The following is a 23,975-nucleotide window of genomic DNA, read 5'->3' on the forward strand; positions in this document are numbered from 1 at the left end:
GTAAAACTAGTTTTTTATTACCAGTTGAATGATTTTAACTGTAATTTGCTTATTGACCAGGGTTTTAGCCCCTTTCCTAAAAGGTTAGACTCCTGAATCCAGCTGTTAAAAAAACAGTTGTCTTTCACCAATTTAGTAATTTAGGTTATGAACCACCAACTAAATAAATGTGTCTCTCCTCATTCGGATGCTACTGAAAGAAGAGTCAATCCAGCCTGAGTGATAAATCGTTCACTGTGTAAAATGAACACAAAAGACCACGGATTAAAAATACAATGGTACCTTTATTAGCTACAATCACACAGTATTATATCTAATAACTAAGCAAAACACTAAACACTACTGAAAATAAGCTAATTCAAGAAATAAAAAAGGGAAGAGGGGTTTAAGAGTGCGTTCAAAGTCTGCGTGATGTTCAAAGTTTAAAGGCTTAATGCATTTGAGAGGGTCGTTTATAATAGCAGCAGATAAATGTGAATAAAATGCTGACACAGAGATGTTACCTGCAGTTAAAACGGTAAAAAACGGAGGACCTGCAGCCCAGTAAGTTGGAAACAGCCATCAAGGATACAGAGGAGACACATAATAACAAAACAAGTTCTGGCTAGATGCCACATAGTAAATGATTTTCTAGTGAACCTGTTGTGTGTTTTTCCTAAAGACTAAATCATTCTGTTGTTCTACTTTTAATGGCCACTAAAAGAGCAGAAATTTAAGAAACAGTAACTTTGTCCATTGGATGGATGGATTTTTCTCCCTGATTTGAAGAAACAGTTGTGTCTTTTTAAAACCTACGCCGGTGGTTTGTGTCTTCAGAGCGGCGTAGTTCCGGTTACATCAGCGACAATGGATCGCAACAGTGTCAATACATCTCTTGATCTTGAACTTTTATTTTTTGTAGCCTGAAACTCTAATAACCCCAGTTTGATCTAGAAAATTTTATTACTCCACGGTGTAAGTATTTCAAGGAGTGATATAGAATGTATACAGTGAAAGGATGAAGAAATACCTCCAAAAGCAACTAAAAGCTAGAGGTTTTTAAAAGACGTCCCACAAGGCAGCCTCAAACCTTAATCTGTTTCTTCAGGTGTGTCTGAAGGAAGGGAGCCCAACTCAAACTATTGTTAGAAGCTTCATTTGTCAACCAGGCATAATTATCGTTCCTTTTTTTGTTTTTAATATGATTATAATATGATTATGATTATAATATGATTATAATTCACTACAATTCTATAATGCTGAGCAGAGTCAATTTGTTTTTGTTTGTATAAAACTGCATGGAGGCAGCTTGGCTACCAACTGCTGTGACAGGCGGCGCAAATCTGCTACATCTTGGGATCAATTTACTTGCTTTTTCATTGCAAGATTTTGTCCGATAGTTGTGTACTTTATTTAGTGCAACACTGAAGCTCCGCACTTTATTGTGAACTTCTTCATTCAAGCATTTTTTTAGGGCTGGCCCAATCCTCCATAGAACCCTAAACAACTGTTGATTTTGGGGCCCTCTATTTATGCAAATTATATCTATTGCTATAATCAACAGGCTAATGATCAGATCACCAACACACCTTCTCTAAAAGCATCTAGCAGTGATGTTTACGGTCTCCTACTTGTATGCGTCATTTAGCATTGATACAATTAATAAAGGTAACCAGTATGCAGCTTCTTTATTGTAAAAGTGTTACATGGTTTATACTTTGTTTCCAACTAGTACAAGAACAAAAGCAAACAAAATACAACAGCTTTGACAAAGATTAAATTGTGAAAAAAAAAAAGTATATAATTAAATCAAATAACTGTAACATTTTAAGCTTACCTTTGTTCTGCAACGGTTAGTTTGTCTCCGAGAAGCTTATACTAGTCGTTTCTCAATGTTTTGTTTTTTTAATGTATAAGTAATAATTTCTAAACTGTTAACTATATTTTTTTTGTAAAAAATGCATTTTTTGATTATGTAAATTGTGTTTTGTAATATTTATAAAGAAATTAATATACATGCAAAAAAACTATGAAATATTCTTTTGCCTTGGGCCGGCCCGTAGCATTGAGTTAGTCCCGACACAAAGTCGGTAGGTCGGTACCCGAAATTCACAATGAGCTCAGTAGGTAATCTGCAAATCATGAGGGAGGGTGACAGCTGGTTTTGGATCCAGTTTATCCACTTTATATCAGAGAGCCAATCAAAACAAAAAGTGGAAGGAAGCCGTTTAGCTCCACCCTGTCCTGACTCACGCTCTCAAGAGATGAACTTGATTTCATCTGACAAAAGCAAGGAAAAGTACAGAACGTGCTGTTTTTACCCTCTGATACTAAATGAGGCAGGAGGAGAATTTCAACTATGTGCCAGTAGTCACATCCACTAAAGTGTCTCCAGTCTGTTTCAGCTAGGGCAAAGATTATAAATGAATACAAACAGAAAAATAATAAAACCTTTGAAAATAATTTCAGAATTTGTAATTTATACATCTAGAACTACCAAAGACTAGTGTTTAATTATTACTTTGGTGATGTGTATGATTTTATATGCAGCTTTATTCAGTCTTCATGTACAAGAAGACTTAAGATCCAATAAATTTGCTTTATACAGCTATAGTTGCGCAGATATAGTCCTTTACAAAAGGGGCTCAGCTGTGGTAAAGAAGTGCCTCCTACATATGCAAAGTACCTTGTCCAAGTATCAGCTTTATTCTTCACTTGCGAAGAAAGGCACAAAGCTTCTGGGGCTGAGGGGACAGGGTGAAGCCCACAACAGGAGATAAATCCAGTTCATCTTCTGAAATCCCAGGTGCTGGGCTGAAATTAAAGTGCTGAAGGAGAGAGGTGAAGAAGATGAAGAGCTCCATTTTGGCCAAACTCTCTCCAGGGCAAACTCTGCGACCTGAAACCAACAGCAAAGTAACTACAGTAGTACAGCCAGAGAAATCATTACACATAATGCTGCCTGTGAAACATTAATTCAAACGAATATAATGATCTGCAGAGTACCTGCAGAAAAGGGCAGGAAAGCTTCCCTCCTGATGAATTTACCCTCACTGTCTAGGAAATGTGACGGGTTGAAGCTGTAGGGATTCTCCCATTCCCTCTCGTCGTATAAAACAGAAGTAAGAAGAGGAAACACTGTAGTTCCCTGAGAGGGGAAAAGAAAATCTGTCAAATTTCTTCAAATATGAGATTTAAAAAAAACAAAAACAGCCAAGTTTAATGTAAAGAGCCGACCTCCTGGATAAGGTAGCCCTGGAAGGTCACATCTCTGCTGGTTGAATGAGGAATAGCAATCGGCGCGATGTTAGCGTATCTCTGTGACTCATGGATGACCGCATCAGTGTACGGTAAGTTCTTCCTGTCCTCCGCTTTAACCTGCCGCTTTCCGACCACCCGGCTCAATTCCTCCTGAACCCGCACTGGATGCACATTGAAAGCAAATCACCACACTACATAATGTTTAATAAGCAAACCATCACCTGAAGAATGTTTGTTTTAGAACCTTGAATGTGAGGGTACTTGGCCATGTAAAGGAGGCACCACTTCAGCGTATTTCCTGTCGTATCATTTCCAGCTGCAAATAGGTTTACCACACTGTAGAGCAGGTTATCATCATGGAAGTGTGGGTTCTTTATGGCAGAATCCTTTTGCAACATCCAAAAAATAAATAAATTACCCATCTGCATTTGCACTGTTAGTGCAAAGTTCTTGAGGTTGGATTTCTCACCTCAAGATGTCTTTTGTGAATCAAAAAAGCATCAACAAAACATCTGCAGATATCCAAGTCCAGGGTCTGCTTCAGCTGCTCTATCATCTTCCTTGCATCCGCCTTCCCATCTTCCACATGCTTCATCAAATTCTTCCAGTTTTTAAGGACAGGACCCAACCAAGGGAAAAAGTTGTATATCTGGAAAAGAATCGTAAAATAAAACTAATCAGGACAAATTAACAGCCATGCCAAAACCAATGGTACAACCTTGTTATTATGCACATATTCTTATAAAACAATGCTTTTTATTCATACCAACAAGGAAACTGTTCCTGTCAGATATATAATCTCATTATCTCTATCCACCATAGCTTGGAAATTCGGGTCCTTGTAATCAAATCTTTTACCAAATACGGTGGCTGCTATAACATTAGCAGCAGCATAGTTGATAGGCTGGGTGTTGCTGAAGGCTTGACCTGTTAGAAATAAAATCAAAAAGTCACAAACAAGACCTTTTTACATTAAAATTTTTCAGGATGATATGTTATAGTGTCGTGAAATGTATTCGTGCATCAACTTTTTCACACCAAGATGTAGGGATTTCTCAAAATACATTTTCATTTCCCATCCAATGTAGATGTTGCACATTTGATACCGATTTTGGCCCGATAAGATATCAACATGCATCATGCATACTTTTAATAATTACTTTGTAATGTGGAATGTATGAAGAGGTTTGATCAAATGACACTATGCAAACAGAGAATAGCAACGACAGGTATGATAACTGAACCATTTATTAATAACCAACAGCTCACATAAACACACATATATATATATATATATATATATATATATATATACATACAGCAATATAGGAGTTTTTAATTGCAGGCTGATATAATCTGATTTTTTTGCTTGATATCAGGCCAATATTAATATAGTATTCTACATTTTACTTAAAAGCACTAACAAAGTTTGTTTTTTTGCAAAAGAACATCTGATTTAAAGAAGAATCTAGTCTATAATAATCTGGACAGGAATAAAATGCAATCTTAGAACATTTATTGTTTGAAATATGAAATACATGCAAGATAAATAAATGTATAATTTTTTTTATAAAACGTACTATTTATATTATATTTTCATTATCTAACAGAAAGGATGACAAACTTCTACAATAAACGTTTCTGCTGACTGTCCTGTTTAACCCTTTTCATTGTTGTGGGGGAAAAAACATAAGCCTAATAACCTATTTTTTAAATGTGTGTTTTGTCTGATGTATAAAAATATAAACTTGCCTTCAAATTGTTCCAATTCTTTAATGAGGTGCTGACATTCCTCAATGATTATTTCTTCAATCATCTGCTTCCCCATTCCAAAGTTTTTCAGGGTTGTGAGGGCAAAACGTCTCATTTCCCTCCATGAGTTTCCATTGGAAAATAAAATACCTGGAAACAGATTAGGGCAACTTGTTTGAAGAGAAATGGCAATAACTCCTGAACCTTGGGTAAAAATAAATCAATCTGACCATTTCCTTTTGTAAAATCGTGAAATATTGGTGTGATGTCTCTGTTTCCAAATTCCTCAGCATGGTTCACCAGAGCCTCTTTGACAGTCCTGTACCCTGCCAGGACCACCACCTTCTTCAGCCCAAAGTGGACCTGGAACACGGGTCCATATTTTTTGGACAGCTGACAATAGAAATCAGCTAAATATGAGACTGACAAACAAAAAATGACTTTGGAAAATGTCAAATATATATAAAAACAAATTACCTCAAAAAGGCTGTAGTCAAGCCTCTTCAGATCAACCTGGAACAGGTTACCAAACAGAGGAAGAGGTCTGGGTCCTGGAGGATCCCTTCTGTCTGGGGAGCTGAAGTAAAGCAGGTGAAGGAGCAGCAGGAGAACAGTAATCCCAAACAGGGAACCCACAGCCGCGTGCTGCAGATCTTCAAACATTATTTGATAGCTCTGAAGGAAGAAGCCTGACAAGCTGCACTCAGAAAAAACAACAACAGACGCTTTAGAAGTGAAAGTGATCCTTACTGTACTTGAGGAAACGTTGAAATATAGGTCATATTGTCTCTTCCAAAGTTGCAGCAGAGCAAAGAGATTGTTTCCTCAAAAGCAAGTTCAGCACACTCTGTTTCAGCTCAAATTCAGAGTGACACAGAGTATGAATGAGCCATAATAAGCAGCTTTGAGGGGAGGACTGTTCGAAACGTTCTGATGAATCTGTGCCAAGAACCAGAAAGATGGTTGTTATGAAGATAAAAGAGGCACTGCAGCCCAGTAAGTTGGAAGCAGCCATTGAGGATACAGAGGAGACACATAATAACAAAACAAGTTCTGGGTAGATGCCACATAGTAAATGATTTTCTACTGAGCCTAATGTGTGCTTTTCCTAAAGACTAAAACATTCTGTTTTTCTACTTTTAATGGCCACTAAAAGAGCAGAAAATTAAGAAACAGAAACTTTGTCCAATGGATGGATGGATTTTCTCACTGATCTAGAGAAACAGTTGTGATAAATTAAACAGAGTATGGGAAGATGATGTGTTTAGAGTATTGCTTCATTTGACTTATTAGGGAACCCAGTAAAACTATAAAAACAGAATTATATTATATTAGGCTGCAGCCCACCTTATAACCTTTGTTTCCTTAAGAATTACAAGTGTCAACATTTTTTCAGAACAAAAAATGTTTGTATCGCAAATATGTTTTTCTATAGGGACGCACATTCATGTAAACAAGGTAATAATATTGTAAATATCAAACAGTACGCACTACTAGGCTTTTTATAGTAAGGTGAAGGTTATTTAAACTCACCAATAAATCAGAATCTGATGTATTTCCTCCTTACAGGGACGCTTCGACCCAAATTTTTTTTTAAACAAATAGGCTCTATGCACAGCTCCACTACTTCCTGAATTTAAGGCAGCTCCTTTGTTTCCTGTCTTTCATGATTGGATGCACTGATTAATCCAGGTGTGTATGACCTAAGTAACTGGCCAGACACACCTGGATTAATCAGTTCGTCCAGTAATGAAAGACAGGAAACAAAGGAGCTGCCTTAAATTCAGGAAGAAGTGGAGCTGTGCATAGAGCCCATTGCACATTGAGAAATCACCACCGGCGCACAGCTTTCAAAAAAGTAGCGCGGACGCCCCCTGTCGGTGAAATGTGATAATCACAGTGACGCCACCTGCCTAAGCATCCAAATATATGCATATTTAAATATTGATTAAATATTATTGATTAAATATATTCTTTGTCTGTAGTCTGCTAAAGAGTTTACATTAATGTGAAATATTCAATAATAATTTTTTGTTCTTATGTAACTTTTAAGAGGCAAAAAATGGATTTTGACATGGATTTATCCAGTTTTCTTTTGTATTCTGCAAAGGTGTTTCTGTTTCTGCATATTGGCTAGTGTGGTGTACAGAAACATCTGTGCAGAGTAGAAACTGGAGACCTCCCCAGGTCAAAATGGGAGTCACTTCCCAAGGTGATGGAGAATGGAAGAGCAAAGATCCTGATAGACTTGGGAGCTTGAGGGTTCTGAGCAGTGTCTTTGCTGTTCCTAGAACTGCATGCATCTAGACAGAGATGCCTGATTTCCAGGGATCTGCTGTAACCACTCCTCAAGTTTTGGGGTCACTGCCCCGAGTGCCCCATTGACCACCGGCACCACTGATGCCTTGACCTTCCAGGTTTTCTCCAGCTCTTCCCTGGTATTTCTCTAGTTTCTCATGTTCCTTTTTCCTGATGTTGCAGTCACTTGGTATTGCTATGTCAACCACAATGGCTTTCCTCTGCTTTTTGTCCACCACCACAATGTCCGGTTGGTTTGCCATTACCATTCAGTCTGTCTATATCTGGAGGTCCCACAGGATCTTGGCTCATTCTCTACCATCTTTGGAGGTGTTTCCCACTTTGACCTTGAGGTTTCCAGCCCATACTCTGTAACACTGATGTGTGTATATATATATATATATATAAATATATATTAGGGATGCACGATATTGGGATTTTGGCCGATATCCGATATGCAGATATTTTAAAACTCATGTAGCTGATAACCGATATCAATACCGATGTTAAAGCTGGACAAAAATAAGTAGTCATTGAAAATAGCAGTTTTGTTATCCATTTCTGACACTTTGAAAAATAATATACTCAAATATATTTTCATATGCTGATGATATCAAATTGATGATATCAAATTGATTTTTAAAAACGTGGTATCGATCTATTTTACTTTAAAAATCTCGTGAAATTTCATGGTTCTGTTACAAACTCTCGTGATATTTTGCAAATTCTTGTGAGATTTTGTTAGTAAAATAGATCGATACCGCGTCAATATATCAACATATAAAAATATGGCAAAATTTCGTGAAGTTTTGGGGGATTTCGTAGCATAACAATGACATATAGCAATATTTCATTAGTAAAAGAGATTGATATGGTGTTTTTAAATGGCAATATATCAGCATATGAAGATATTGTGATATTTTAATGTATCAATATTTTTTTCCCTCGTCTTTAGAAGTTTTTAAGTCTGTAAAAAAGAAGTTTTTGAGGAAGAAGAAGAAGTAGTATTTTTTTTTTTTTTTAGACTGTAGAAACTCAAATATCGGGTTAAATATCGGTGGGGTGGCCAATGTCCGATATTCAGTTTTAAGGCCGATACAGGCCGATACCGATAGGGGGCCGATTATATCATGCATCCCTAATATATATATGTATGTCTGCATATATAAAACCACTCTGTCTATACACAGTAAATGCACAAGACTTCATTGATGGAGAAAAGATTTGCTATAGCACATTTGACAAAAAGATGCAATGAGGACACAGAGTTGTCAGAAAAGATCAGAGAACTTTGAAAGTAATAGTACATTAACAGAAAAAAAATATCAGCAATCAAGTTTGGAAGTGGCCATATAATGAGGTATGGATCTTTCTCAGCATAAGACACAAACAGTAAGGATGGATGGGTAAATTTGCTAAAACATTCATAGTAAAAATCTGAGAATAAAATGATGATGACCACCTGTGATAGTCCCCAACTTTGGATATAGAAATAAAAGCTGCTATAGAATGGCCCAGTCAATCACCTAACCAGACTTTAAATCTATTGATACAACAGAATATAAGAGGTAAACCTTCAGAAGACAGACAATTGAAAGCCTTGAAGTTAAAGTTCTTTTGACACCTTTTTACATGTGGATTAGCGTTATTGTTCTCAATATCTAAAACCTTGTTTACTACACATGTGAGTGTATATAAAAAAGTCTGTAAAATTACTTAGAATAGAGAAATCTGAGAAGTAACTGATTCAAAGGCTTAATGATTAACATTTGAAAAAAATCAGAAGCTGAATTTTCTTATGTTCTACAATAATTCTGCCCTTTAGCTCTTAAATAGAAGAAAATATTAGCAATCTCAACTCTTCTTCTCAGTGACGACGGATAGCGCACAGCTGTTGAGGTTTAGGAGCAAGAGTGATCCCAACAACTGGTGTTAAATCCAACTGATCCTCTGAGACTCCGGGAGGAGGAGTGAAACGAAAATGCTGAAGAAGGGAGGTGAAAAAGAGGAAGAGTTCCATTCGGGCCAAACTCTCTCCAAGGCATGCCCTGCGACCTGCAAGAAGTTGTCGTAAATTATGAAATAACGGAATAAAGCACCAAAACTCTAGAAGGATCAAGAGTCGTACCAGAAGAAAAGGGCATGAAGGCATCTCTCCTAATGAACATCCCAGCACTGTCCAGGAAATGAGAAGGGTTGAAGCTGTGGGGATTCTCCCACTCAGCCTCATCATAGAGGACAGAAGTAAGAAGAGGAAACACAGTTGTTCCCTGTAATTCAAAAAATAAATTAGTAACGCTTTAAATCTATAACATAAGATATAAAAAGAAATAATACAAAAAAGAAAATATGTATTGGAATAAAAAACAAGGCAACTGACCTCTTTAATAAAATAGCCCTGGAAGATAATATCAGTGCTTATTGTATGAGGAAGGGCCATTGGAACAATGTTGGCAAACCTCTGCGACTCGTGGATAACAGCGTCTGTGTACGGTAAGTTCTTCCTGTCCTCTGTTTGTACCTGTCGACTTCCAATCACCCTGCTCAGCTCCTCTTGAACCCGTTCTAGATAAAACATTAAAAATAAGTTAAGTGGTAATGGATGCATTATCAAAAGCTTTAGTATGAAATCTATAAAATGAGCTTGAAGTTGAGTCTCTGTACCTTGGATATGAGGGAACTTAGCCATGTAAAGGATACACCACTTCAGAGTGGTTGCAGTGGTGTCAGTCCCAGCTGCAAACAGATTCGTTACACTATAGAGGAGGTTATCATCATGGTAGTGGAGATTCAAGACTTCAGAATCCTGTAGAATAAAAAGTGAATATCACTGTTTGATTAACAGTTAAAGCATGGAAATGGTTTCACTTTAGTTTATCCACTTGCCTCCAGATGCTTCTTATGGATCAGAAACGCATCAACAAAGCATCTGCACACCTCAGGGTCCAGGGTCTCTTTCAGGTTCTTTATAATCATTCTCAAGTCTGTCTTACCGTCCTCTACATTCTTGATCAAATCCCTCCAGTTTTTCAGGAAGGGACCAAGCCAGGGACAAAGGTTGTATATCTGGAAAGGTTCATTAGGAAGACAAGTTAAGTAAAAGTTAAATAAAAAAAAACTATGATACAATCTGCTCAGAGTTTAAATTGATGGATATTTTATTTGGTGAAACAAATTGACAGTTTTTATCCAGTTAATTTATTTTTCACTTTGGTAATTTTATGTTTTTGACATTCTCTTTTGTTTTTTGTGAGCAGCTTTTGCTTTTTTCTTGTTCAAAGCTAAATAGGTCATCCATTTTCCTTGACTCCTCTGAACCTTCTTTAAAATGATTCTTTCCCTCCCGTCTAACACCTTCAGTTTGCAGCACACTCCGCTCATAAGACATTATTAGAGATGTTTATGAGAAATGTTTTCATTAAAAGTGTTTTTCCAAGTACTTTTGCATTGCTGACCAAGGCAGAAAAAGAACATGACGGGTTTTAAACCGCTTACAGATTTCTTCTATTTTTCCATCTTTTATTACACTGAAATTTAACACCTGCCAAAGACAACTTGAGGAAATTCAAACTGCTGTATTTAGACAATGAGTTCAATTAAACCCAACCAAACCCACCTGGCGCAATAAAAAAAAACCCTCTTTCACCAAAAAAGTTTATTTTTACTTTCTCAGAAATTCTTTTAATTTCAAATCATTTGTTTAGAAATCTAAGCATTAAAAATCCTTGGTTAGGTGCCGTTGTCTTGGTTTCACTCGTTACTTTCTCTGCAATTGTGTATAATGACATGTTCGCATTTTGAAATAATGTTAAAGAAGATGAGAACCAAATTAATAAAAGGACAAAAATATAGAGAACAATCAGACAAACCAGGAGGGAAGCTGTTCCTGTAAGATGAATTGTCTCATTGTCTCTTTCGACCATTGCTTGGAAGACCACGTCTTTATATTCAAATCGTTTTCCAAACATTAAAGCCGATATAACATTTGACGCTGCGTAATTTATTGCCTTGGCATTGTAGAAGGCTTTACCTGTGAAGAAACAAAACTGTTAAAGCATTTGGTTATTAAAATGTTATTTTCTAAATTGAACTACATATAAAGCTTGTAAAAAAAATAATAATAATAATACCAAGTCTATTTGCTTGTTTTTTTATTTATTTTTATCAACCCAGATAAAAAAATCATGATATAATTCATAAATTTCATGTCTCATGAGGCTTCAAATGTTTCCAGTCACAAACGCCAAATTACCTGCCTGCTTCTCCCCTTTATATGTGCTATGTAATATGTACAGAACATAAGGGTGTCCTCAAACTCAAGCCAACCTGATTTTAACTTGTAAACCTTGTTAGCAGTGTGGCCAACATTAGTGCTAACACAGGCTGTTGGCATCTCTTCAGGCCTAATGCTGTTATTTTCCCCAGACCCAGATACAGTGGTTTTTGCAGCTGTGTGGAGGGTTTCATGATTGAAGGTGTGGGGAATGAATCAAAATGGGACGCCCTCTTTCCTTCACTGGAAATGGAAATCAGTCATTGCTATGGCGACACAGTGAAGCCTAATGTGCATGTCTGTCGCTATGTGGTGCATGTTGAGATGAAATTTTACCTATTCTTAAAAATACAATTACACTATCACAGTCGGTTCAACGCGTTTATTAGATTATTTCATTACACTGCAAATTAACGCTTTATATAAAATAATTGCCATTAATTCAGAGTGCTAATTCAATTCACAAGCATTTTAAATTTTGGGCCCCTGAATGACCCAGGCAGTTGGTGGCAGTGATGCACCTAGAGCTATTTGCCATTTGCCAACCGCCAACACCAGAGAAAGAAGAAAAAATGAATGGCAAATGTTCAACTACATTTGCAATTATTGAAAAAAGAACTATTTTTTCACCAAAGCTGCTCCAGCTTGACATATTATTTAAATGGAAAAAATGTTGGGTGCCGCTACAGCTGCTATAGTGCTACCATGAGCACGCTTTGTCAACCCACTACTAGATGTGACAGATGGTGTTTTTTATTTCTTAAAGCTTAAATAACAGTTTGTTTGTTTTTTGCTGCTTTAAGCTTTTTTGTGTCCTCAAGCTTTTTATGATTTATGAAAAAATCCCCAAAAATATGAAAAGACTTAAAATTAAATTAAAAACAATTATTGTGTCTTATCTATAGTAGAAATAATTAGTAGAAAAATTCAGACCGATTTTGACTCAGTGAGTCCAGGACTTGAAATCTATTGAAGAAAAACAATACATTTTTAATAAATAAAAAAATTCCTAAAAGATATAAAAAGGCTTAAACTGAAATAAAAATGAGTGTGCATCATCTTTCTCATCGATTAGAACAATTTTAGTGTTCCGGGATCTGGAAGCTATTAAAGAAGAATGCAAATTTCTGATAGAAAAAAAAAAATAATTCCTGCAACATATGAAAAGGCTTAAAATGGAATAAAAATGAGTGTTTATTGTCTGTCCCATCTACTAGAACAATTTCAGACAGATTTGAATGTTGGGCACATAACCTGAAAGCTATTGAAGAAAAGTAAGAAATTTTAATTAAATAAAATATTGAAAAAAAGACTTAAAACTGAATTAAAATGTGTCTTATTTATATAATCTCATAGCATGATTACCCTTTACCAAATATTTTCCCCATACAAATGCACCATCTGACTTTTTGGAAATCTTGTCCTTCTTAATTTTTTTAATAAAAAGCGAATGGCTATCTTACTCTTCAGACAAGCCTGTGTTATTTCAGAGGCAAAATGTAAATGAAAAAGGTGAAAGCTGTACTCTGCCATTTTTTTTTCTCACACCAAACTATTTTTTGATGGAAATGGGAGTAAAACGTCACACTGTACAGCCCTTATTTTTATTATTATATATATATTTTTAAATGTGCCTAAATGTCATAGCATCATTCCAGATAGATCTATTGCAGGTGAGCCTTCCTTTTTTAAACCACCCTGGACAATAGCCCACATTGGCTAAACGATACTAGCTCTCACTGCAAACTGATTCCAGTTACATGTAAATATTTAGAATGGGAAAAAATATCAGAATTTAAATCAAATATCAAACAACTCTTTTCGCATCATGCAAATACATTAACTTCATAAGGGTGAGCAGTAGCTTGGCTTTACCTCTTGGTGGAAATATACAGTTTATGGCTCACTGTAACGCCACAAATAATCAGAATAATGTTAAAACATCTGCTAACAGCTTTAGAAGATTTACCTTCAAACTGTTCAAATTCCTCAATAAGGTAACCACATTCCTCAATAATTTTCTCTTCGCTCATCTTTCTCCCCATTCCAAAATCCTTCAGTGTTGTCAGAGCAAAACGTCTCATTTCTTTCCACGGTTCTCCATTGGAAAAAAGGATACCTGGAACAACAGCAGGTGAATCCATTTTAATGACAAGAAAAAGAACATTTTAATGTAAGAAATGTGTGAACGTTGTTTTCTTACCATGTCCCTCTGTAAAATCATTAAACACGGGCGTGATTTCTCTATTTCCAAATTCATCAGCATAATTGGCCAGCGCCTGTTTGACGGTTCTGTACCCTGCCAAGACCACCACTTTCTTTGGCCCTAAGAAGACTTGAAAAACTGATCCATATTTCTTGGACAGCTAAACAAATGCAACGAAAACAGTGCATTTAGAGAGGAACTGTTGACTGGGCTTTAACATGAAGAAATACTCACATTTAAAAGACTCTGATCCAGCCTCTTTAGATCCAACTGAAACAGGTTTCCAAACAGAGGAAGAGGTCTGGGTCCTGGGGGCTCCTTCCTTTGTCTTACACTGAAGCTGGGGTAAAGAAAACCGAGGACCAATAGGGTGACGATGAACCCAAACAATAACGTTAAAGTCGATTTTGGAAAAATATCTTCAAACATGATCCTATAATCCATTATGACTTCCCCCTGTTCTACTGGGACTCAAATTTGCTAACAGCAGTCTCAGCTCCACCGTTGACAACCAAAGTCCTAAGCGTAATGACGACATAATTGCCAGCCTGCCACATCTAGAATTTCCTGTTTTTTTCCCCTTAAGTGTAAAAACCTTTGACCTGCACCTGAATAACTAAAAAAAAAATATTTTGGGGGAAAAAAGTACATATTGTTAATATGCCTATTAGACATATATAAGAAAACGATTAACTTATGCAAAGGAAAAAAAATATTTTTACAGTAATTGACCAAATATTTTTCTTCAGGCAAAAAATGTCTGTGTTTTATGCACCTTTTAATTAAATTTTAACATTAAATGTTTCTTTTGTTTTTTTGCATGCACTTAACATTGTTAATAGTGCATCTAATTGACCTGAGTTGTAATCCTGGGGGGGATTTATCACATACCTCCTTCAGCTAACGCAATTGCTTGGAGAGAGGCACCAATGAAACATTTGCAAAGAAACATCAGAATGAGGCTGTACTGCAGGTTTGGTACGAATTGCTGCACAGTAATGGTGTTGTTCTCCTTGATAAAGGTCTGTAGTATGTCCTGGAATATCAGAGAGGGGTTCTGCCCTACCCCTCCCAAGAAAACATCCCAACGAGGCTGAAATGTGGTAAAAGCTTCAGTCTTTTGCAAAAGTTGAGATGTTGTTATGGTTTTGTGATTAGACCACAAACTAAAGGTATGTCTTGTACAAACACAGCACCAAAAGACCATGCTGCCAAAGTAAAGACATGGTCAGTGGCAGCATCATGTAAAAATACTGACTGGTATTTGAGCAGTTCCAAATACTGGTTAGTTCTTTCAGAGTCTGAGGGGAATAAGATTGCGTGTTAGATTTGAGGACTTTATTCTACTGTTACAAACAAACTTTATGTCACTTTTTTTTTTTTTTGCACAACTGTGGATCAGTTTGCTGCAGGAGGAACATGGTGTGGCCGTAAAAATGTCAGTCAGGATTAAGCAGCCTCTCCCACTTTTTGACACCCTCTCAAGTACAGAAATTGAATCCGTATAATCTGTGCATTTGTACAAAGAAAACCGGATGAACAGCTTTTCACGTCTCAGTCAGATTATGTGCTTTCTTTATCAGCTAAAGAGATGGCTACAGCAAAAACCTAAACAAACAAGGACGTTATGATTTCTCCTTTATTTTACCTCCAGTCTATGATCTAACCCATGCAACATTCAATCACCTTATAAACCCAAATCTAAAAATTCAAGGGTTGAGAATAAATGAAAAAAAAGAAGAGAAGCAATTTTATATCAGTTAATCTGTCAACATGGCTGATTTTTTAATAATCCCTTTAAATAGAACATAATGTTTCTGTTTATGCACCACATTTTCTATATCAGTGCCTTTTGCACGATGACTTTAAACTGTTTTTTCTTTTCTCCCACACCGTCTACGTTCTTTATCAAAGCTGCACTTTATAAATGGAAATGTTTATTTCACTGTTGTAAGCTGCTCCTTCACTCTTGAGAAGCTGTATGCATCGAAATTTTGTTTTGTATACACTGTGCATACAAAATGACAATAAAGTTTTTTTTTTGTCATAAAGCATTTCAAGTGACCACTTGAAACCATTCTAAGACTGTTAATTTGTGTCTGATTTAGATCAATATAAAAGGGGTATTTGCACAACAGACACCTTTTTCCAGAACCTTTTATTTTTCCTTTTTTTTAAAGCAAGATCAAAACAACCTCTATGGTCAGAGATGTATTTCTTGTCAGGTGATCCTGCTCTGTTAACAAGGAGCACGTTATTTGGGGCTTTATCTCCTGATAGGTGCTCCAATCAAAAGCTAGCTTCAAGAAAGAGGTAAGACTGGGAGCAGTTTATTGATCTCAACTAAATCCCTTGGATGGATGCTAGCATTGTTTATTTATTAATGCTCTCTAAAGCTGATTTTGGAAAGACTTTTTGTTTACTTTGTGAGAGGAATTAAAGTTAAAGAGTAGTCACAGCAATGACAGCAAGCATCTTTAAAAAGAAATGTTTTGCACAAAGCTTAGAGTGATTTTAATTACTTTTTAGAAAACTATTACAATGAAATTTATGGATCCTCCCAAACAACCTAACATTTTAATCTTTGTAAAACAGTTTCAACAATAACAGACAAAGCTAAAGTTTAAATGTGTTAAAGCACATAAGGTCACTAATACAGAGAGGAACTATCACATTATAATTCATTCTTCACTGCCGGCTGATGGCACAAAGCTCATGAGGAGAAGGAGGGATGGTGAAACCCACTGCTGGAGTTAGATCCAGTTCATCCTCAGTAACTCCAGGTGGAGGCGTGAAGCGAAAGTGCTGAAGCAGGGAGGTGAAGAACAGGAAAAGCTCCATCTTAGCCAGACTCTCCCCAAGACACACCCTACGACCTACAGGACGGAAACATTATAGACGTATTAATATCTGGAAAAGATGATCTTATCAATACAATAAAAATAAAAAAAAACTACTGGAGCTGTCCTACCTGCAGAAAACGGTAGGAAGGCATCTCTCTTTATGAATTTTCCCTCTGTATCCAAGAAATGAGAAGGGTTGAAGGTGTGAGGGCTCTCCCATTCGCTCTCATCATACAGAACAGATGTAAGAAGGGGAAACACAGTAGTTCCCTGCAGGAAAAAAAACATGATCATCATTATTTGGAAACATATTGTTATTGGAAGCTTAAAAATATTCCACATCCAGGCGACAGTGGAGCAGGGGTAGAGCGTACAGCCCTTATATGGAGGCATAGTCCTCAGATCACCACCCTAAGACTTTTTCTGCATGTTATTCATCTTTCTCTTCACCCCATTTGCTGCCTTGCTACACTGTAAGTGCCACTGGTGCAAAAACATAGAAAAAAATAAATATTTCACACATACCTCCTTGATAAAGTATCCCTGGAAGATGACATCTCTATTAGTTTTATGTGGGATGGCCATGGGGACGATGTTAGCCAGCCTCTGGATCTCATGGATGACAGCATCAGTGTAGGGCAGGTTTTTACGATCTTCCACTCGAACTTCACGGCTTCCAACCACCCTGGCCAGCTCCTCCTGGACCTGGTCTGCAGAAAGAAAATGGCATTGTTTAAGTTTTCCATGTGTAAATTAAGACGGTAACTCAGAAAATGCACACATGCAGGGGTTTAGTAATTATTAGCTGCTTCTGTCAGAGTAGATGGAGATTTGATTTAAAGCTATTGAAACAGCATTGTCATGATCTGCAACTCTGCACTTTTTGGTTCTGTAAGTTTTCAGTTTGGGTTCTTTAGTTGTGCTTTATTTTGTTATTCTGTTTGGTCAAGTTTATGTAGTTTTTTGCTTTCATTTATTCCTTGGTCTAGTTTTAGTTATACCTTCCTTTATCCTCTAGTTTTCCCTTTGTTAATCCTTATTTTTTTAGTCATTAGTTTTATTCCCCTTTAACCTTATTCAAGTTCCTTTTTAGTTAGAGTAAAGCCCTGTTTCCCTGGTTGCTCTTTGTTACCCCCTGGTGCCCCTTTCCTTTCCCCCTTAGCTCTATTCTAGATTCTTCCATCCACACATGTTCCCTTGTCAGCTCATTAGCTCAGTCTCTCTTCTGTCTCCCATTTATACTCTCTCTGTGCAGTTCCTCAGCAGTGGCTCCTCGTTGTTTCTTTTCTCCCTATGTGTGTTTTCCTTGATGTTTCCTGGATTTTTTGGTTTTCTGTATTTTGTTTTTGGACTTTGCTTTTGTTGCCTTTGAACTTGCATTAAATCTTCAAAAATCCTCCTCAGCTTTCGTCTCTGAATTTCGGTCCTCTAAAAACCTCCTCACAACCTGACAAGCATATTCTTATAAAGAGATCTCTCTTTATAAGGATTAAGAAGTTCATGATCAATATATAAATATATATAAGCACCATCAAACTAAATCGATTCTATTTGTTAAAATCTAGAATTGTGTGAAACAGGTACCCCACCCGTAGTTTTTAATTTTGCATGTGATAGAAAAATACAAATTAGTGCATAAATGAAGTGAACGGAAAATATTTTTAGCCGTTTTTTCAAATGGAAAATATAATAAGAGTGGCATTTTTGTGTCCTAAGGCATCATAACTTGCAAACAAGCTGGAATTCCAAAATAATGAATGGATGACTTTAGTTATTCCTAATATGGAAATCATGACACTTTGTGTCAATATATCATATAAAATCATTATTAGATCCACTTATTTTTTTTTTTACTTTAACAATCCAAAACTTAAAACTCTTCTCTTCTAAACTGTTTTTCGTGTGATTGACATAGCAACATTTAAATGTGATGAAAAATGCTAAATTATCTGTGTAATCAGTGTTTTCTGGATACAGAAAAAAGAGAGAACATTAGAATTTAGTCTTTCTTACCCTGGATTTGTGGATACTTAGCCATGAGCAGCAAACCCCACCTCAGTGTTGCAGCTGTGGTGTCAGTTCCAGCAGAAAACAGGTTTGTCACTGTAAATATCAGGTTCTTCTCTGTGAACTGACTGCCTTTCACACAAGAGTCCTGAAGGTAAAAACGCACATAAGACCAACTAGTCTGATGCTGGCTGCTTCTTTAAAGATAGGGATTAAAGCGTTGTCTTGCCTCTTCTTTCTCCTTCCGAATCAGGAAACAGTCCACCAGCCCTCTGCAGGTCTGAGGGTTCAGGGTCTCCTTCAGTTTTGTGATTAGACCTTTTACATCTCTGATCGTCATCTCTGCATTTTTTAAAATCACCTGACGGTTTTTTACCCATCCGACTAACCGGGGAAACATGTTGTAGAGCTTAAAAATCAAGAAAAATATATTCAAGAATAATTGTAATAGCTTTATCAGTTTTAATAAGTTAATACTCATCCTATCTTTTGACAAAGAATCATCTTCATCCTTATTCCTTCAGAACAGTATATTCATATGTATTTTAAGGAATTTTCTTAATAAAAATTAAAGTTTTCACCTGTAAGAGGTTTGTTAGAGAACATCAGTGAACAAAGAGCATCATTAAGAAGACCAAGGAAGTGAGAAGAGATGACAGAGATACAGTTACCAAGATTTTTTTTACTGATTTACCCCCTCACTAATAGGTGTTGTATATGTGCATTTACTTTCTTTTAAAAATATTATCCCTAAGTATTCGGGGAAGGTTTAAACCTTGAGATCAAATTATTCATGTGATTTTAACATTGTTTTGGTTGTCTCATTCCTTTTCTCTGAGTAACATAGCACCTCCACAAACTGCACAAATAAACATGGTAGTCATGGTATTATCTTGTGGGAATGCACAGCAAGGATGGGTATAGGCTGATTTTAACAGATAGAGAGAAAGAGCTAAAATAAACTGTGCAAAATCAAGATGCAGGCAACATTTTTATGTTAAACTTTTGAAAACCATGTATCTTTATCCTTTTACTCTTACTCTGTTCCATTAGGTCAACAACAGTTTTGGTTGTGATCTTGGAACTTATTAAAATTGTTTAATTCATAAAATTCTGATTCTGTCCTGTGTGTTCATCATCATGGTCTGGTCTGCTAAAGCCCCCCTTTTGCTACAGGTATTTACAAAGCAGATCCAGTGAAACATTAAGCTTACCTGGATTTGTGAAGAGCCTGATATGCTTATAGATTCATTTGCTCGACCAACTAGGTTTCTGAATTGAGGGTCATCATATTCAAATCTGCTTCCGTACACGATGGAGGAGATGATGTTGGATGTGGCATAATTTATTGGGCGTGATGTGTTAAACGGTTTCCCTGTGGAGAAACAGAATCAATGTTTTATCTCCTACTCAATCAATTAATCAATCACTTTCATGTATCTATATATTAGAGAAAATAAGGATTTTTCATACCTTTATAATTCTCAAACATTTGAATGAGATGTCCACACTCCTCTAAGATTTTCTCCTCAGCAACTCTCCTGCCCATCCCAAAGTCTCTGAGGGTGGTGAGGGCAAAACGACGCAACTCTTTCCATGTTTCCCCATTTGAAAATAGAATTCCTTATGCAGCACATAGAAATTGAAGAGAAATGTGTGATACTTCACCAGATTGTTGGAGAATGACCAAAATTAAATACAGATCGCATCGGTATAGTGACATATACATATTTTTAAATTCAAGGGTTTCAAAAACAAACTTTAATTTGTTTGATCTATTTTCAGGTATAACTGGAGGAACAATAAGAAAAGGGTAGCAAAAGGGTTAAAAAGCATTGTTATTAAAGTTTTTTCTTTTTTTTTTTTTATCCATATATAGATATAGAAATAGTAGCATGCAGCTCCTTCATTCTTATACTCTGAATAAAATCCACTACAGCTAATGACATTCAAATTTTATTAAATAGTGAATAAAATTGGATCTCAATTATATATTTTTACTTGATTTAAATAAAGTGTTTTTGTTAGAGAACAGCAAAGAAACAACATTATGAGGACCAACATCCTAACCTGTAAATATCCCACATAGCTGTCTTATCCATCAACTAAACATACCAACTATGGACCAACTGCAAAACCACCTAAATACGGCCATCATTGCAACTTAAATTTAAACTCTGGAGGCATTCCAAAAATCCACAGCTCAAATTGGAAAATCAGTTTTATAGAAGGATGTCAAATTGGAACTAAAGAAAAGCCATTGTTAAAAGACAGCTATGATCTCATTTGCAGTTTTCTCTATTCAATGACGAGGACGCATCAAACACAGCAACAAAAATGCATTTGCATAACCAGATTTTGAATTTGGTTTTCCCATATCCAGCTACAGTCCCAGCAAAGCTATAGTTACATGCACAAATATTCATACCTTTAAAAATACCATTATAAATCTCAGGATAATGATCCTAAACATACAGCTAGAACTTCACTTGAATGTTTTAAATCAAAGTGTATTCGTGATTTAAAGTGTTTTAGTCCATGTCCTTAGCTAAGATGCATTAGTGAATCATTTGCACTACGAAGTTGATTTTTATAAATGCTGTCCATCCAACCCAAATGAGCATGAGCCATTTTGTCTTTGTACAATTGCAAGGCAGAAATGTATTTTAAGTTTCTACTGGAAATGTTCAATGTTACAAATTCATGCCACCATTTACCAATGTTCCTCTATTAAGAATTTTTTAGAACTATACATATCTTTTCCCTTCCACTTCCATCACTTTGTACTGATCCATCACATAAAATTACAACTAAATACATTGAAGTTTGTGATCATATTGAAAGAAAATAATTATTTATTACTAATTTTATATAAAAAAAAGCACTGTACGTCTTTATTTCTGATCTTACCATGACCTTTGTTCAGATCATCAAATATAGGTGAGATTTCTCTGTCTCCAAACTCATCTGCATAGTTGACCAGAGCCTCTTTGACTGTCTTGTACCCAGCCAGGACGACCACTTTCTTGGGTCCAAAATAAACTGTAAATACAGACCCATATTCCCTGGAAAGCTGTAAAATAAAAGCAATGACACCAAACAGAAATGAAACAGGTTGCATGAATATTACACATCAGCTTGAGCCAGAACAAAGCACCCACCTGACACAATGTTTTGTAGGGTCTCTGGAGATCAAGTTGCAGCAAGTTTCCAAGGAGAGGCAGAGGCCTCGGTCCGGGAGGTTCTTTGCCTGTCTCTCTGGAAGAGGCACCAACAGAAATAAAATAAATTATAATCAAAAGAACAACTACTCCCACCACAGTGGTAGGACTGGTGAAAAGAGAGGGACCTAAAATCTTTAAAGCCTCCATTCAGTCTACTGCCTTCTTGTTTAAACCTACAGACAGGATATGCAGAGGGTGTTTTTCCCTGTGAAAAGCTCATGGGGATGTTACTTCATCTATAGGTCGGCTCTATAGTGGCTCCACCTACTTAACCTTTGTGCACCATTTTGCTTTGGGTGGCTGAGTGAGCTCACATTTTTTAGTTTTGCTGTTTGCATTGATACTTGAACCTTTCATCATAATATAAACAATCAATTTCAACCCATTTTGTTTCCTGCAGTTTGTTTTTGCTAATTTCCTCTATACATCCTCTTGTATCGCTAAAGGTTTAAAAATATATATATATATTTTTTGTCTTTTGTATGTGCCCCTCTGTTAAATGGTTTAATACAAGTAAATAAGTGAGCTCCACACCTTTGCTATTATACCAACAAGTTTAATGAATGAGTTTTCTGAATTTCCAAAGATTTTTACACACCTGTCTCAGGTTGTGTATAATTACTGCCCTTGTTGTTGTGTTCTTTACTGAGGGTGTTAAAGATGCAGATGGTGTTGAAACTTGTCTTTTTAAATATCAACTCTGAAAGCTATTAGGTAAGCTCCAGTTCTGTCTTGCATTTTAAAGACGTTAAGGAATTTTTGCTGCTGTAAAGAGGTCATGGGAGTGTTGCTTAATCTATAGATCAGCCTTTCAAACCCGACATTACTTTTGTTAATCATTTTCTTTAGTTGTCTTAGTCAACTGCTGGATTTTTTTTTTTTCCACAGGAAAATTATTTGGAGAAATCAGTTTTACTAAATTGTGTTACTTTGACCTTCTCTGCTTGCACAGAGCTTTAAAAACAGAATTTATAATTTTCTATGTTTGTTCTGGAGAGCATTACCAAGCTTAAAACGATAGGGATAATTAAAACATTCCGATCTATGGTACAATACACAGTTACATTAATAGAGTTTCCCAATTTTAAAATATGACACACTATTTCTGCAGGTCTCATTTCCTAATATTAGTAGTGCAAAAAATTTTTTTTAATTATTTTGGCTTGTAGCTTGTTCAGAAAGATCACTTGCATAAATAAGGGATATACACTCACCGGCCACTTTATTAGGTACCATGCTAGTAACGGGTTGGACCCCCTTTTGCCTTCAGAACTGCCTCAATTCTTGGTGGCATAGATTCAACAAGGTGCTGGAAGCATTCCTCAGGGAGTTTGGTCCATATTGACATGATGGCATCACACAGTTGCCGCAGATTTGTCGGTTGCACATCCATGATGCGAATCTCCCGTTCCACCACATCCCAAAGATGCTCTATTGGATTGAGATCTGGTGACTGTGGAGGCCATTTGAGTACAGTGAACTCATTGTCATGTTCAAGAAACCAGTCTGAGATGATTCCAGCTTTATGACATGGCGCATTATCCTGCTGAAAGTAGCCATCAGAAGCTGGGTACATTGTGGTCATAAAGGGATGGACATGGTCAGCAACAATACTCAGGTAGGCTGTGGCGTTGCAACGATGCTCAATTGGTACCAAGGGGCCCAAAGAGTGCCAAGAAAATATTCCCCACACCATGACACCACCACCACCAGCCTGAACCGTTGATACAAGGCAGGATGGATCCATGCTTTCATGTTGTAGACGCCAAATTCTGACCCTACCATCCGAATGTCGTAGCAGAAATCGAGACTCATCAGACCAGGCAACGTTTTTCCAATCTTCTATTGTCCAATTTCGATGAGCTTGTGCAAATTGTAGCCTCAGTTTCCTGTTCTTAGCTGAAAGGAGTGGCACCCAGTGTGGTCTTCTGCTGCTGTAGCCCACCTGCCTCAAAGTTCGACGTACTGTGTGTTTAGAGATGCTCTTCTGCCCACCTTGGTTGTAACGGGTGGTTATTTGAGTCACTGTTGCCCTTCTATCAGCTCGAACCAGTCTGGCCGTTCTCCTCTGACCTCTGGCATCAACAAGACATTTCCGCCCACAGAACTGCCGCTCACTCGATGTTTTTTCT

General features: G+C 36.6%; 3 protein-coding genes across 6 annotated transcripts; all 3 read right to left on the minus strand.

The window, feature by feature from the left end:
• Nucleotides 1-1,642: 1,642 nt before the first annotated feature.
• LOC119773178 (cytochrome P450 2K4-like) lies at nt 1,643-6,709 on the minus strand. Of its 4 annotated transcripts, XM_038270053.1 has the most exons (11): nt 6,526-6,708; nt 5,743-5,931; nt 5,470-5,569; nt 5,223-5,385; nt 4,993-5,142; nt 4,007-4,167; nt 3,710-3,889; nt 3,485-3,626; nt 3,217-3,401; nt 2,986-3,127; nt 1,643-2,878 (listed from the first exon to the last, which is right to left on the minus strand). In XM_038270053.1, exons 2-11 carry the CDS (start codon nt 5,772-5,774, stop codon nt 2,691-2,693), a joined length of 1,443 nt encoding a protein of 480 aa, XP_038125981.1. In that variant the 5' UTR covers nt 5,775-5,931; nt 6,526-6,708; the 3' UTR covers nt 1,643-2,690. The 4 variants fall into 4 exon arrangements, with proteins under 4 accessions (XP_038125981.1, XP_038125980.1, XP_038125979.1 ...); XM_038270052.1 differs by lacking the exon at nt 5,743-5,931 and having other exon boundaries at nt 5,470-5,689; nt 6,526-6,709; XM_038270051.1 differs by having other exon boundaries at nt 5,470-5,931; nt 6,526-6,709.
• Nucleotides 6,710-8,476: 1,767 nt separating this feature from the next.
• On the minus strand, nt 8,477-14,314 carry LOC119773214 (cytochrome P450 2K1-like). Its single transcript, XM_038270104.1, has 9 exons — nt 14,004-14,314; nt 13,767-13,929; nt 13,533-13,682; nt 11,160-11,320; nt 10,177-10,356; nt 9,955-10,096; nt 9,671-9,855; nt 9,419-9,560; nt 8,477-9,345 (listed from the first exon to the last, which is right to left on the minus strand). The coding sequence occupies exons 1-9, from the start codon at nt 14,211-14,213 to the stop codon at nt 9,158-9,160; spliced, it is 1,521 nt and encodes a 506-aa protein (XP_038126032.1). The 5' UTR covers nt 14,214-14,314; the 3' UTR covers nt 8,477-9,157.
• Nucleotides 14,315-15,649: 1,335 nt separating this feature from the next.
• Nucleotides 15,650-22,058, minus strand: LOC119773209 (cytochrome P450 2K1-like). Its single transcript, XM_038270098.1, has 9 exons — nt 21,781-22,058; nt 21,530-21,692; nt 20,093-20,242; nt 19,834-19,994; nt 18,849-19,028; nt 18,626-18,767; nt 17,138-17,322; nt 16,741-16,882; nt 15,650-16,645 (listed from the first exon to the last, which is right to left on the minus strand). The coding sequence occupies exons 1-9, from the start codon at nt 21,988-21,990 to the stop codon at nt 16,458-16,460; spliced, it is 1,521 nt and encodes a 506-aa protein (XP_038126026.1). The 5' UTR covers nt 21,991-22,058; the 3' UTR covers nt 15,650-16,457.
• Between the last annotated feature and the right edge of the window lie 1,917 nt (nt 22,059-23,975).

This window comes from Cyprinodon tularosa, unplaced genomic scaffold (genome assembly GCF_016077235.1).
Source record: "Cyprinodon tularosa strain WSP-4 unplaced genomic scaffold, ASM1607723v1 ctg75, whole genome shotgun sequence".
NCBI classification, from domain to species: Eukaryota; Metazoa; Chordata; class Actinopteri; order Cyprinodontiformes; family Cyprinodontidae; genus Cyprinodon; species Cyprinodon tularosa.